Source organism: Alternaria alternata (genome assembly GCF_001642055.1).
Source record: "Alternaria alternata strain SRC1lrK2f unplaced genomic scaffold CC77scaffold_10, whole genome shotgun sequence".
Classification (NCBI taxonomy): Eukaryota; Fungi; Ascomycota; class Dothideomycetes; order Pleosporales; family Pleosporaceae; genus Alternaria; species Alternaria alternata.
Window position 1 is genome coordinate 772,366 of NW_017306199.1, and position 13,380 is coordinate 785,745.

The 13,380-nt window shown below is 50.9% G+C and overlaps 5 protein-coding genes across 5 annotated transcripts; 2 read left to right on the forward strand and 3 right to left on the reverse strand.

Moving 5' to 3' along the window:
• Positions 1-162: 162 nt before the first annotated feature.
• Positions 163-639, reverse strand: CC77DRAFT_1031186 (hypothetical protein; the record flags this gene model as incomplete). The annotated part of the gene is made up of 2 exons (XM_018526644.1): positions 163-321; positions 505-639. 2 exons carry the CDS (start codon positions 637-639, stop codon positions 163-165), a joined length of 294 nt encoding a protein of 97 aa, XP_018386221.1.
• A 1,507-nt stretch (positions 640-2,146) lies between these two features.
• Positions 2,147-4,604, forward strand: CC77DRAFT_1040565 (hypothetical protein; the record flags this gene model as incomplete). Its single annotated transcript, XM_018527207.1, has 4 exons — positions 2,147-2,379; positions 2,443-3,045; positions 3,175-4,023; positions 4,086-4,604. The coding sequence occupies 4 exons, from the start codon at positions 2,147-2,149 to the stop codon at positions 4,231-4,233; spliced, it is 1,833 nt and encodes a 610-aa protein (XP_018386222.1). The 3' UTR covers positions 4,234-4,604.
• Positions 4,565-7,796, forward strand: CC77DRAFT_1020447 (beta-galactosidase). Its single transcript, XM_018525044.1, has one exon. The coding sequence runs from the start codon at positions 4,997-4,999 to the stop codon at positions 7,643-7,645; it is 2,649 nt and encodes an 882-aa protein (XP_018386223.1). The 5' UTR covers positions 4,565-4,996; the 3' UTR covers positions 7,646-7,796.
• On the reverse strand, positions 7,555-10,228 carry CC77DRAFT_1020448 (hypothetical protein). The gene is made up of 3 exons (XM_018525045.1): positions 9,999-10,228; positions 7,865-9,949; positions 7,555-7,796 (listed from the first exon to the last, which is right to left on the reverse strand). The coding sequence occupies exons 1-3, from the start codon at positions 10,059-10,061 to the stop codon at positions 7,728-7,730; spliced, it is 2,217 nt and encodes a 738-aa protein (XP_018386224.1). The 5' UTR covers positions 10,062-10,228; the 3' UTR covers positions 7,555-7,727.
• A 1,020-nt stretch (positions 10,229-11,248) lies between these two features.
• Positions 11,249-13,113, reverse strand: CC77DRAFT_81658 (hypothetical protein). Its single transcript, XM_018533304.1, has 2 exons — positions 11,798-13,113; positions 11,249-11,733 (listed from the first exon to the last, which is right to left on the reverse strand). Exons 1-2 carry the CDS (start codon positions 12,668-12,670, stop codon positions 11,422-11,424), a joined length of 1,185 nt encoding a protein of 394 aa, XP_018386225.1. The 5' UTR covers positions 12,671-13,113; the 3' UTR covers positions 11,249-11,421.
• Positions 13,114-13,380: the final 267 nt, after the last annotated feature.

The following is a 13,380-nucleotide window of genomic DNA, read 5'->3' on the forward strand; positions in this document are numbered from 1 at the left end:
ATCACAGTCCCATCCGCTCAGTTGTTTGATATCTTCCGTGCCCGTCATCGCGTTTTGCTCTGTCGTATCTTCCACAACTCACGTAGCTGCGCCTGACATCGAGCCGTTGCTGAGAAACATCGTCTACCCTGGCCGAATGATATTACGAGGCAAACTGCGACTTTAAAAGACCAAATGCCATATCCAATATAGAACCACCACAGTCGCTATTATTATGCCTGATAACTTGAGGATGGCTACTTTGTTTCCCGACGATGCCATGCGCGTTAGGCGTGTTGCGGAGCCTTTGAGGGTTGTGGAGAAGGAGGAGAATGTATCGGACTATGATTGGAATGTCAGTTGTGATTTGGTGAAGTTTGAATGCATCCGTTGAGTGAGTGAGATCAGACACGAGGAAGAAGGGTAGCAGAGAGATGGAGGGGTAATATGGTGGGAGTTGAACCGTTGCGTTCATGCTCATGGGAATGTAGGTATGTTCTTGACGTTGGGTCTAGGGGGACGTACTGTGCTGTCGATGACATGTTGATCGCGTGCGTTGTCATAGATGTCTATTGTGACGCCTCGAAGTGCCGAGACTTTAGAGGCCAGCTCATCCAGTCGAGAGTTGTTCTGTTGCTCGCGCTCGTAGGCTTGCGACATGGTTATGCTATGCGCCTCCGGCTTCTTTTGGTTGCTTCGGGTTGCGAGGGCAGTGTGGCTGAGAGTGGGGTATCGCGTCGTCGGAAACCGTATTGGTCTTCTTCAAGGAATTAACAGAGTGCTGCAGGTATCTCCAAGGCTGATTTCTGGTTCGTGGCTGTCTCAACGCGACACCCAGCGGGTGACGTTCGGGCGCCAAGGGACCCTGAGTTGATGGGGTTAGCGTCGAAGGGCGCGCGCATGCGTCTGGGGAAGCTGCGTTTGCCAGCAACTCCCACGACTTGGTCTTCTACCTAACATCTCATCTACCATCATCTTCGCCGATCTCTCTTCTTCATTCTTGGTGTCGCATGATCCACCTTGCATTTTTTGTCCCATTAATCACTACATCGAGTATGCAACCAGAAAAGAAAATTGTTGCCTCTTGCGCTGTCCATCACTACCAGAAAACAGCGTACTATTGCCTCTAGCTGTAAGGCATACTAAAGATCACACAATCTGGAATGAGAATATAACAAGGCTTCGCTTCTTATCTGTTCGTTGTTGTACGCCATGGATTCAAAGTATGGAAAGATGTTGCAATCTGCAAAGCCATCAACTCGAAACGCGATGGGGTCACTCACGAGCTGCAGTGTTCTGAGAATGTACCATGCGTCTACTGCGCCGCAAACTAGACCATGTCTAGGCAGGGGAAAAGCAATCATCACAACAACGCCAGCTATCCATTGCGGAGTAGATGTGGCATGTCACTCAGCATATGCATCGGAGGGCTTGGGAGCTTCAACTTCGTGGAGTTGTGTTCCCATAAATAGTATGCGGACACTATCTGCGTCAGTCTTTCTCATCCCCCCACGGGACTAGTCTTCTTTCAGGGGCTAAGACATTTCCGCATGTCGACACTGCTCGACCGTATCTGCATGTTATGGCCACAAGGCTGAGGTTGAGCGTACAGCTCGAATTCATCCACAGTCTCACCATAACGATGAACTGCATATCCTTATCGTATTCAGTCCTTGGCTCTAAATCCGCCGGATTTGGCTCTTGCTCACTGCTCAGATCATGCTCCGCCTTGTATATGTTCCAGTAGCAGAGTGCCAACGCTACAGGGAATGTATCTCAGCTTGCATATCTTATTACCGAAAGGACCTCAGGATTACAAAGTAGGGGTCGATTATCGTTCCAGAAGTACCCCAGCCTAGTCGATGTAAGTCCGAAGGATGCTATACCCTACTTGATCGCCGCATCTGGTATGGCGCTGGTGGCGAAGTAGTGCACTGAAGCGTATTCGGTTCCATCCCACATATTCGGCCCCCATCTGTGCTACGCCGCAGAGGCTCGTGCTGTTGAATGGTACATACCTGGAGGTATTGTGAGATGGGAGAGTTAATGTATAAATGAGTATGTTTGATCCTGTGTCGGCAGCAATTCTCAGGCTTTTGCTATGTTCTTTGGGTTGATTGTAGCCTGATTTTCTTTCAAAATTCTTGTTTGCTTGCTTTCTACAGCAATGGCGTCTCTTCGCACCCTTCTCCTTGCGTGTGGAGCCTTGTGGGCTAGTGCTGCAGTTGCAGTACTTGATTCTACTGTAAAAGTCCGCAATGCCCCAGGCCAGTCTACGGAAGATACATATCTTGCCATCGGGCGAGGCCTAGCTGCCGCTAGTCTGGAGAAGCGTGGAAATTTCTCAATTCCCCCCATGGATATAGCAAGAAGCTGGAGCGGCGCTACTCTACTGTCGGTGTAAGTGATTATATGCGGTCGTCAGAGTTGCTATACCAGACAAAGGTTGACAGCCGCCTCTAGAGAAGTTGCATCAAACCCATCGCTGAACCACGACAACAAGACACTCGAGGTCAAAGCTGGTATCGAAGTCACCTGTACAAAATGCTATGTGAAGGGAGTTGCTACTGCTGAAGTCACGATCGACGGCGACTTTAACGCCACCCAGCTTGTTCAAGGAGCCATTGATTCAGTCGACACAGCTGTTCAGAACCTCACCGATCAGTTTGAAGGCTATCTGGACAGAGCGATAGAGAGATTCAACGCCAGTGACGGGATTGATGCGTCAGATTTCGAGTACCCAACATTTGAGCTTCCGTTTGACCTGAATGTTTCCGCTATACCTGAAGCCAACCTACGCTTCCAATTCGATGGCATGGAGCTATACCTAGAGATCGGCACAGTTCTCAGCGCTGGAGCGACATACGAAATCACACTCTTTGCAACACAAAGTCCTATCGGAGCCAGTATAGGTCAAGACCTGATGCTTGGTGCTGTTCTCACAGTGGACCTCATACTGGCCGTGGAAGGTGCTATCGATATTAGTAGCGGCTTTCACGTCAAACTGGACGACGGTGTCGCCATTAACCTTCCGTTGTTCGGAGACGAAGTAGCTGATATGACTGTGTAAGAATCCTTCCCCTCGCGATATGCCCTTACATTACCAGACGTATCTTTCGCTTGCTGATCCACATATTACTCTTATCTTGTTCGTGCACATCCGAATTACGGGCAAGTAGCTGACTATTCTCTTAGTAAGGGTGGGAAATTTGAGTTCTTACCTGTCACCCTTGAAAGTGCGAGCGTGTCCATAGCCGCGGCTTTACGGATAGGCGCTCACTGCGGTCTTAAGGTGACGGCGCCAGAGACTGGTATTTTTGAAGCGCTCAAGGATTTTGCGCTTCCAGAAGTCCAAGCCGGTATTGAAGTGGCCGTCTTCGCTAACGTTGCCGAATTCACCACCAACGTTACGTACACTCCGGATGACAAAGAATGCGAGCTGAAGGTCATTCAAGAATACAACTTCGCTGTCGGTGCGATCGCCGGTGCATCAGTCGCCGTTGAGTTCCTGAACGAAACAAAGACATGGGGACCTGTAGCAGAAACATCTACTGCCATCTTCACAACCACGTTGGCTGAAGTATGTGGGATACAGGGCAAGCCAACCATGACACAGGCTACGATCACACCCGCCTTCGAGAGACGACAAGATCTCTCCGCGGCAACAATTAGTACTGTAATCACCCGGAGCGGCGTCAGCTGCAAAGTCCCTGGTCTGGTCAACTGCCCCAACTCTGCGCAAGTTACCACTAGCACGACGTTCGAGTCCACCATGACAACATCTGTACCATCAGGAGTCGAAGCAACGTGGCCAGTGGAAACAACCGACGCTGTAGATGAGACCGTTGCATTCGGTACTCAGGCGAAGACGATGAAAGCTGTCTCTGGTAAACCGACGCCATATGTCGCACCGCCCATTGAAGAGGGTGATGACGAAGGACACCGTCTTACTAGCACGACTGGAGGTGTCAGTAACAAGGTCATCATTGGTGTTTGCGTCGGCCTGGTTCTGCCCATCCTGGCTGCCATCATTGGAGCTATCATGTGAGTTTGACATTCCACGGGCGTGATGATACTGGTTCAAGTACTAACTCGTCATTTCACAGCTTCTTCCGTAGGCGCAAGAGGTATAATGCAGTGGGAAGACCTGCTGCACCCATGCTCGCCGAGCCGTACACGGGCCTTAACGACTATACCAACCAAATCCATGATTCCAAGTCGCCTAATGAGAATATTGCTGAGATTCAACGTTGATGTATTTCATTGCTACTGGTTTCCCATCAATTCCGAAAGTCTGTACCGCCGCACAATGCTGAGAATCCCTTATCGTTACGTCGTGTTTCGGGTAGTTGGCTTGCTTTCTATCTGTGTTCCTCTCACTGGTGTTGCCGGCTCGGCAACAGTTGCCGTATACCTTAGACTCTATACAATTATGTTTTTCTAATCATCTGGTACTATTGAGGTGCTCGCTAGACTGGCGGACCCCACATGCGGAACGATGAGGAGACAGCAAGCGGAACGGCATCCCCATCCGGCTTAGCCAACGACGTCATTACATTCGAAGCTCATCTCCCAACCTCCAGGATCGTCAATTCCGCGCTCAACGCGAAAGCTTCCCCATGAAAAGTGGATACATCATCCGGTGCAACATCGTTCAAGCCAGCAGCCAAGTATAGCCAAGACAGCCACCCCGCACTTTGCATGGCGGGGAAGTACCTTTGCAGGCTAATAAACTGCAAGAAACATTCCACGGGCAGCGGTTTATGTACTGCCCAGACGGTAACATAGGTTCATTTTTCCGACCATGACGAGACATGCGCATGATACGGAGGGAGATGACCCGTGGTGCTGCTCTATCACATCACATATTTCTATTCGTATACAAATCAGCTGTGTAACGATCGACTCCCAGTTTCACGCTTGCCATTGACTCTCAGCGAGCTCATCGTTCCGTCTGCTTATCAGATGAACCTTGTCTGAAGCTGACTTTTATTTCAGCCTGTTATTGTTCGTCGTGATGACGGGCTTCCTTCGGACACTGTACAACTCGTACAGCTTGTTGCTCGTGGGCGTTGTATTATCAAACTACGTCGATGTCGCAGCCTCTCGTGTGGTCGCAAAAAGACAATCTCAAACATCTGGTCGCCAACGCACGTCACTCAATGCTGACTGGCGTTTTGAGCGCTTCACCTCGGATCCAGATGGCCTGAGCTACGAGGGCCTGAGGCCGTGGATCTTGCCTTGTGCAAACGACTTCATCACCGGACAAAAGTACGAGCGGCCATCTGCTCCTGCCCCAGGCGCCAATATCAGCTATGTCTCTTCCAGTTTCGATGACGCAGAGTGGGAGGCTGTCGCCCTTCCCCACGACTGGGCCATTTCCGGCACGTTTGATGCCCCTGGAGTTGATGGAGGTCTTGGTAAACTGCCAATCAATGGTATCGGATGGTACCGACGTACGCTCTCCATGGATACCGAGACCCTACAGTCTGGAAAGTCTGTCTTTCTCGATGTTGATGGCGCCATGTCGTATGCTGCGGTATGGTTGAACGGTCAGCTCGTTGGTGGATGGCCTTACGGTTACAACTCTTTCCGCCTTGACCTCACTCCATATGCCAAGGCTGGAGACAACACTCTAGCTATTCGTCTGGACAACAAGCTAGACTCGTCGCGTTGGTACCCAGGCGCTGGAATCTATCGCAATGTTTGGCTCGTCACCGTTGACCCAGTTCACGTCGGACAGTGGGGAACCTACATCACTACCCCAAGCATCTCAGAAGCAGAAGCCACTGTTGAGATAACAATTGAGGTCGAAAACAAGGGTAACAGCAGCCAGCACGTTGAGGTAGTTACGGAAGTCTTTGAGCGTGATGCAGCTTCCAAGCAAGCAACAGGCGATGCTGTCGCAACATTTCCATCGGCGAACGCAGATGTAGCAGGCCACGCAAAGCAATCAGTACAAGGATCAGTCACCGTTGCGAATCCCAAGCTTTGGGGGCCACCACCCAGCCAGACACCGAATGAATACATCGCTATCTCTACCGTCTCAGTCGGGGGTCAGGCGGTGGACAGCTATGAGACCGTCTTTGGCATCCGCTCCGTCGCATACGACCCGAACCAAGGTGTTCTCATCAACGGTGAGCGTATCTACATCCAAGGGTCTTGCAACCATCACGACTTGGGCGCTCTTGGAGCAGCCTTCAACACCAGAGCTGCGGAGCGTCAGATCCAGATTCTACAAGAGATGGGCAACAACGCACTTCGAACGTCGCATAACCCACCCGCACCTGAGTTTCTCGACCTTGCCGACCAGTATGGCCTTCTAGTTATGGATGAGATCTTCGATACTTGGAACTTCCCCAAAACTGAGAATGACTTCCATCGCATTTTCCAAGAATGGCATGAGCCGGACACTCGCTCGTTCATTCGTCGTGACCGTAATCACCCCTCTATCATCTCATGGAGTGTGGGCAACGAGCTTCCCGAACAATCCAACTCGACTGGTACCGAGACTGGAAGGACACTCCAGAATATCGTTCGTGAAGAAGACTCAACGCGCCAAGTGACTATCGGCATGAACGAGGCTGATGCCGACACGGAGATTGCTGCCGTTATCGATATCGTTGGTCTCAACTATCAGGGTGAGGGCAAAGGAGACTCCTGGGTAGCAAGTTTCCCCGGTTTCAAAGAAGCCTTCCCAGAGAAGATGATCTGGAGTACTGAGTCAGCATCTACCCTCAGCACCCGCGGCAAATATCTCTTCCCTGTTACTGCAAACAAGAGTGCTATCGTCGGTGGCGGGCCACTGGAAGGCGGAGATCCAGAGACCAACATCGTAAGCTCCTATGATCTTTATGCACCAGAGTGGGCTGCATCACCCGACAAGGTCTTTGAGCAGCAAGACAGACACCCCTACGTTGCTGGCGAATTCGTCTGGACTGGCTTCGATTACATTGGTGAGCCTACACCTTATGCCAACGAAAGTCGTAGCTCCTACTTCGGCATCATCGATCTCGCTGGTTTCAAGAAGGACCGCTTCTTCCTCTACCAAGCCCGCTGGAGACCAGACTTCCCGATGGCACACATCCTTCCACATTGGACATTTTCCGAAGACCGTATTGGCGAGATCACACCCGTCCATGTCCACACATCAGGTGACGAGGCGGAGCTGTTCGTCAACGGCATCTCAGCTGGCCGCCAATCCAAGGGTAAGTACGATTACAGACTCCGTTGGGATGGGGTACAGTACCGTCCTGGAAATATCAGCGTTGTCGCATACAAGAACGGCGAGGAATGGGCTAGGGCATCGCAGTTCACAGCTGGTTCCGCTATGACACTCAACGTGACTGCAGACCGCACAACGATCGCTGGTGATGGCTATGATCTCTCGTTCATTACTGTGTCTGTGCTCGATGAGAACGGTATCGTGGTTCCTGATGCGGCCGACGAGATTAGTTTCGAGGTCACGTCTGGGCAGGGCGTTATTGTTGCTACAGACAACGGTGATCCAACAGATATGAGGCCGTTCCCAGAATCGACGAGGAACGCCTTCAGCGGAATGGCATTGGCTATTGTAAGGAGCGAAGCGGGTGCTAGTGGAGAGATTGTTGTTGAGGCAAAGGCCGAGGGACTAGAAGGTGGCAGAGTGGTGCTCACCGCTAGCTAGATATGCCATTATGATATAGGATACTACTACAACAATAATACAGAAACTTTCCAAAGAGAGAACCCAAGAAGCAAGACTAAAATTATTCGTCGTCTTCGTAGTCCATCTCTTCGTCTTCGTCATCTTCATCATGGTCGTAATGATTCTCGTCCTGCAATCCCATGTTAGCATCCTTCTATATGCAATCAAAGGAAGAGCAAGATTGTGATGCTCACGTACCTCGTCCCCTTCCATTCCACTAGTATTTTTCAACTCATCCATATCCCACACACTTTCTGGCAATCCTGCGATCCCCACATCCCTCTGCACAGTAATAATTCCAAACTCCTCAACGCCACAGAAGCCTCCACCCCTCTCACTCTTGCCAAAGAATCCCACAATAACCTCATTAGGGCTGGGCGTCAACTTCACAATCTCCGAGTGATGCCTCGTGTTGAGCTCGCCCGCGCTTGTGCCGTTGCTGAGATGCATCCTTACACCATCCCTAGGGTTGACTTCGATAGAAGTAATCTCCACTCCTTCGGGGAGGCGTAGCTTCTCGGAAGCGTGACCACCGAAATGGTGTTTGCTGCCATATGTACGCATAGGTCCCCAATGGCTTGTGTGGCCATCTGCATACTTCACCACACCTCCATCCCATAGACATCCTACTCTCAGATCGATGGACACGGCGCGGTGCACTTTTCCGTCCTTGCCCTTCTCGTGAAGGAGCTGTGCCCATTCATATCGACGAGCGTTGTTGGACTCATCAGGGAAGGCTAGGCGCTTTACGAGTCGAATATTGGAGCCTGGGATGCGGATGAACGTTTTGCTGGCGAGGACCTTCCATACGTTGCCGATGCTGGTTTCCTTGCCGTTGAAGGCGAGTATATTGAGTTGTAGGGGTTTAGATCGGTCAAAGCGCTCTTCAAGAGCGGATTCCATGTACTCCATGCGCTTCGGTGCGCTGTGAATCCAGCCAAGGGGTTGGGTTGTCTCTGTGTGGTTGAAGGTGATGCGTACGATACCGCTGCTTGAGCCGATGACGAGTTTTGATGGACCTTCATCATCGATTTGCTCAGCGTAGGCCTCGGGGGATGCATGGCGTTCTTCGTCGCTGATTACGGGGTCAATGGGAAGGCGGAAATGAGGCAGCATGCGGAAGGAGAGCGCATCGGCTAGATTCCAACGAGCTTTGTTAGGTGTGCTATGAGGGTCGACAAGTACGCCTTCTGCTTTGAGGCGACCAGAGTACGCGGTCTTGGGGAGAAAGTTCTTGGGCCAGTCTTGTGCATATCCGCGCTCCATGATGCCTGAACGATGAGGCGATCCAAGTGCATGGCCGACTTCATGGAGGAAAGCGCCTTGGCCAATGGCGCACGCTTCCCACATGGTGTTGCATTCTCCATTGTCATCACCTACCTTGTCTCCAGGTTTACGGATATCTGTAAGACAACCTGTGACTTCCTCTAGGAAGCGCGGCCAGGAGTAGGCCAGATGGCTACCGAACATGCCCAGCGAGATTCCATCGGGGTTGTGGCAACCCAAAGCTGCGTGTCCGAGGATCAGCTTCTGCGACACATTGTAGTGTGAGTCGAGAATCAATCCAGCAACGATGGGATGGGCCTCAGAAGCAAACGGTCCTCCCTTTTCCTTGAGCGCTTCCAGAAAGTAGTCGAACAAGCCATTACTGCGACGGGCGGAAGGATTCTGTTGTGCAACCTCCTTATCGCGGATTTCTTTGACGGTTCTAGAAGAGCGAATGATGTTGACTTTGGCCGTCGATCGCATGGCACCTTCGCCATCGAGAGCCCCGTCAACTTGCGCATTGAGAAAGTCACGACTGATCGTGTCAGCTGTCCATTCCTCATCCAATCTGAACGATCGGCGTCCAGCTCCTTGCAGCCTCAGGTCTTCCGCAGTCATAGCTTGCCACATATAAGCTGCCATGCGGACCTTGGCGATTGCTGCGTCGAGGTCTGAGTGTGCCGAAGAAATCCCAGCGGCCTTTGAAGGTGGGCAGTCGATGATGCATGGAGAGTCTGCGGCAACCATTATGGCGAGGTGAAGAGGTGGACATTGCAAGAGCGGAATGTAGTTGACATTCATCTCGATGGTGTGTTCGAGGCAGTCATTGCAGACGTATGCAAATTCGAGGATATTCTGCCCTGGCGAGAGCATAACAAGAGCCTTGAAGTTACCACCTGCTATCGGCCACGTCTGCTCGGGAAACGATTGGGCGTTGTTGGCACCTTTAGTAGCGACATGGATGTAACTGCCTTCAGCGACGGGAAGCGTAAAGGTACCTGTAACCAAGAGGCAGCGCTATGATATGTGTTAATTGTAGCCTGTCAACCCAGAGAATGTAATGTACCTGATGAATTGTTTCCCCGTCCGTCAGATTGGTGATGTGGAGAGGGCTTGCAATTGGCGCCATCTTGTTGAAATCGTAATAATATATTGCTGGTAGCGCGTTTCGATGATATTGTGTGAGCGATGTGAAAACAATGTAAAACAATGTAGAAAGAGTTGGTGATGTGTGTAAGTTGTCGTCTTTCTGTGAGTCTTATATGCCATCTCAAATAGCCGTAGGCGATGGTCAGTACTCCCTAGTATATATTAGCGTTCAGGCAGCCGTCCCGAAACGGCTAGTCTCAGGGTGCTGCCTCACCAATGACGCTTGACAACATCCCCAAATTAGAGTCACAATCTAGACTGCTCGGATGCTAGAGAACGTGAGATATTTCAGGCGCTCCACCAATCGACGCGACACTGAATTGCGCTGATAATTCGACAATATCTACCAACACCCATTACATCACCATGCATTCCTCGTTCGCACCTCCCAGAGCGCGACCCATCATCGATTTGAGCGCCTGAGCCTTGAACATCGCCTCTAAATCGGCATCTCCAGTCGTGCCCTCAGTCTGTGTGACAGCGTCCGCGAGTGCATCCTTCTTCTGTTGTTTCTGCTCTGCCGTCCAACCTTTGTACAAATTGTCGATACTTAGGGGTCCATCATCCGTAAGCAATCTTGCGGCTCTCTTGTGGTACTTCACCATGTCCATCAGGCATACCTCGCTTCGCGGGCATCCCAGCCCGCTGTCTTGCTGCTGTAGATATTCAAGCATTGCCTTGCGCGCTATGTCTATGAAGTGAGGGTACTTTCCTTCGATCACGGACGTGGAGATGATGGCATTTGCTGCACGTTGCGCCGACTTTCCGAATTTTGAGAAGGAGCTGTCCCAAGCTGGGTCACGCTCGAGCGCTTTGTAGGTAGCTTTCCATGTATCCGAACATTGCCGCTGCATCAACGCTCCGTTGAAACAAAGGTCTGGCATGTCGGCCTGCAGCCAGAAAGCAAAATGTTGCAAGATGGCAATAGGAGTTAGCCCTTCTTTTCCGTTCAACGGTTCTAGTTTCAGTCCCTGCTTCTCCTGGGAAGCTTGCATTGCGCGAGCGAGACGGCCGCGAGTTGCATTGGGAGATGATGCTGCAAGAAGTGCCTTGGCAATGGTGTCGATTTTACCGTTGAAAGCTCCGCCAGGTTTTTTATTGATCCAGGAGGCAACTGCACCGCGTGGCAAGTAGACAGAATCCCCAAACACGCTTGCATCTCTGAAAAATCGTGTCTTGTTATTCGGATCATATCTAGGCTTGCCTAGAAACTCATCGCTGAAGTTCAAACGATCGAGAGCATATGACCCCACTTGCTTGAGAGTGGGCTGGCCAGTAGCTATATCGAAGAGTGTCCATGCTTCCTCAGGCGACTCAGGCGGCCTTTTGAGTAACAGGTATCAAGGATCTTGGCTGAAGAGCATGAACTCCATGTCGGGCCACACTGGATCGGAAGGGCTTCTCAGCTGTGTGCCCATGTAGACATGGGCCATGAAAAGGATAGAACATGAGGTTGCTTCATGTGATATGCCAGCCGCGTGCCAGTGGACGAGAAAGTGGTACTTCATCATACCGCAAAGCAGAGGATTGTGTCTATACAGGTAGAAAGGCTCGCTCTTCAATTTCCTGAAGATTGGATGCCCACCGACGTTTGGATCTTTCTTGAGCCTTTCCCATTGTTCATCAAATCCGTCATAGTTCGCCCATGGACTCTGCAGAGGTGAAGATACAAAGTTAGTGTACCTTTCTGATGGATTTCGTACACGCACAACTTACCATCTCATTGTATGCCTCTTTGAAAGGATTGTAACATTCATACTGGGCTTCTTTCGGCATCATTGGATCTTCCCAGTCCTCTATAGTTTCCCGCTGCGATCCGCTCAAGTGGTTCAGGTAGACCTGAAGTTCAAAATGTGGTCGGTGAGTTCTTTCGCCCAAGATATCTTGCGAATCAAAATGGAGCTGGACGCCATATGTAAGCCACATTGGGATCGTGTGCTCGCTAAGCATGTCCAAAAGACCTCTAGAGACCATGTCTAGGAGTGGCGGGCGTTTAACCGCTTTTGCAATGATCCGCATAACTTGCGCGAGTTCGATCGCTCTCAACGTTCGACTGTGGATGTTGGCATCACCGAAGTCCTTCGGAACCACTTGTGGAATTGAGTTCGTCTTAGTAATGTGCTTGTGGAGATAAAATTTCAAACCAGCGAACACTGGCCAAAAGTCAAAGTACGCTTCACTCTGGGCATCGGCTGTAACTCCAAGCTTGGCAGAAGGCTTCGCAATCTCCTCGAGGGGCCATTGGTGCATATCTTCGTGGTTGTTGTAGAAGAGAACAGCGGGGAGAGTCCAAACCGGATATTCAGCCTGTGAATATTTCTTTGGCCGCGTTACTAACAGGTCAAACTTCGCTTCCGCACCCTGAGCAAGTTTGATAGCAGTATCCGTGGTCATGGCCGCCACAACCAAGTCGACTTCACCGCTCCTATATTTCTGCCAGTTCTCACGTACCACCTCTCTCATGTCTTGTTGCTCTTGTAGCATGAGCGCAACAGCAACCCAGAAGTCGTCTTCTTTGTCCTCCTCGACTTCCTCAAAACTTGACGCCGGAGAATTCGGAAAGTGTGTCTTCAGCGATGTCTTCCTCATCGGCTACCGCTGCAAGCTCGTCGACGGTCAATCCCGCAAAGCGATTGCGAGACGACAAGCCCGACGTAGTAGTATCGGAAACGTTGTTTCATGCAGGTTCTGGTCCGCCCGTTCCGAGAAATGGTTTGAGAGATGCGAAGGTGTCTTCAAGAACCTTGATAAAGTATTCGTGCCGCAGATCACTTTTCGTGTCTCCATGGACTCTCGCCTTGTACCACTGAGATACTTTTCGACGTGTCTGAATGGCGCGACTGAAGTGCCGGCATAAAGCAACGGGGACCATGATCTCAGACTCTGCTTGTTCTCCAGCTTTTGCGATCGCTTCTGCCATCGGTACAAAATCCGACACTCCAAGTTGATACACTGTGCTACTGCTTCCACCTGTCGCTTTCTGTTTGTCTTTCCCCTTCGCACCCTTTTTCGACTTCGATTTGGTCTTCTGCTGTTTTTGGTCTTTCGTTTTGACATCGAAGCCGATGGACGCGGCGGTTTCGGCGATCCATCTTGCGATTGTAGAAGTGGCTTTCTTGTACAAGTGGTACTTGGCGAGAAAGATCTGTGGCTCGTTGAGACCCGACGTGGTGTGAATAAATTGGAGAGGGGGAGTAGTGGTTTCAGTCCTCGATCCTTCCAACCTGTGATTGATGCAATAGAATAGCGGTTCCTGACATAGAGGGTACGCGGTTGTAAACGGCGGGGAAATTTTAGCG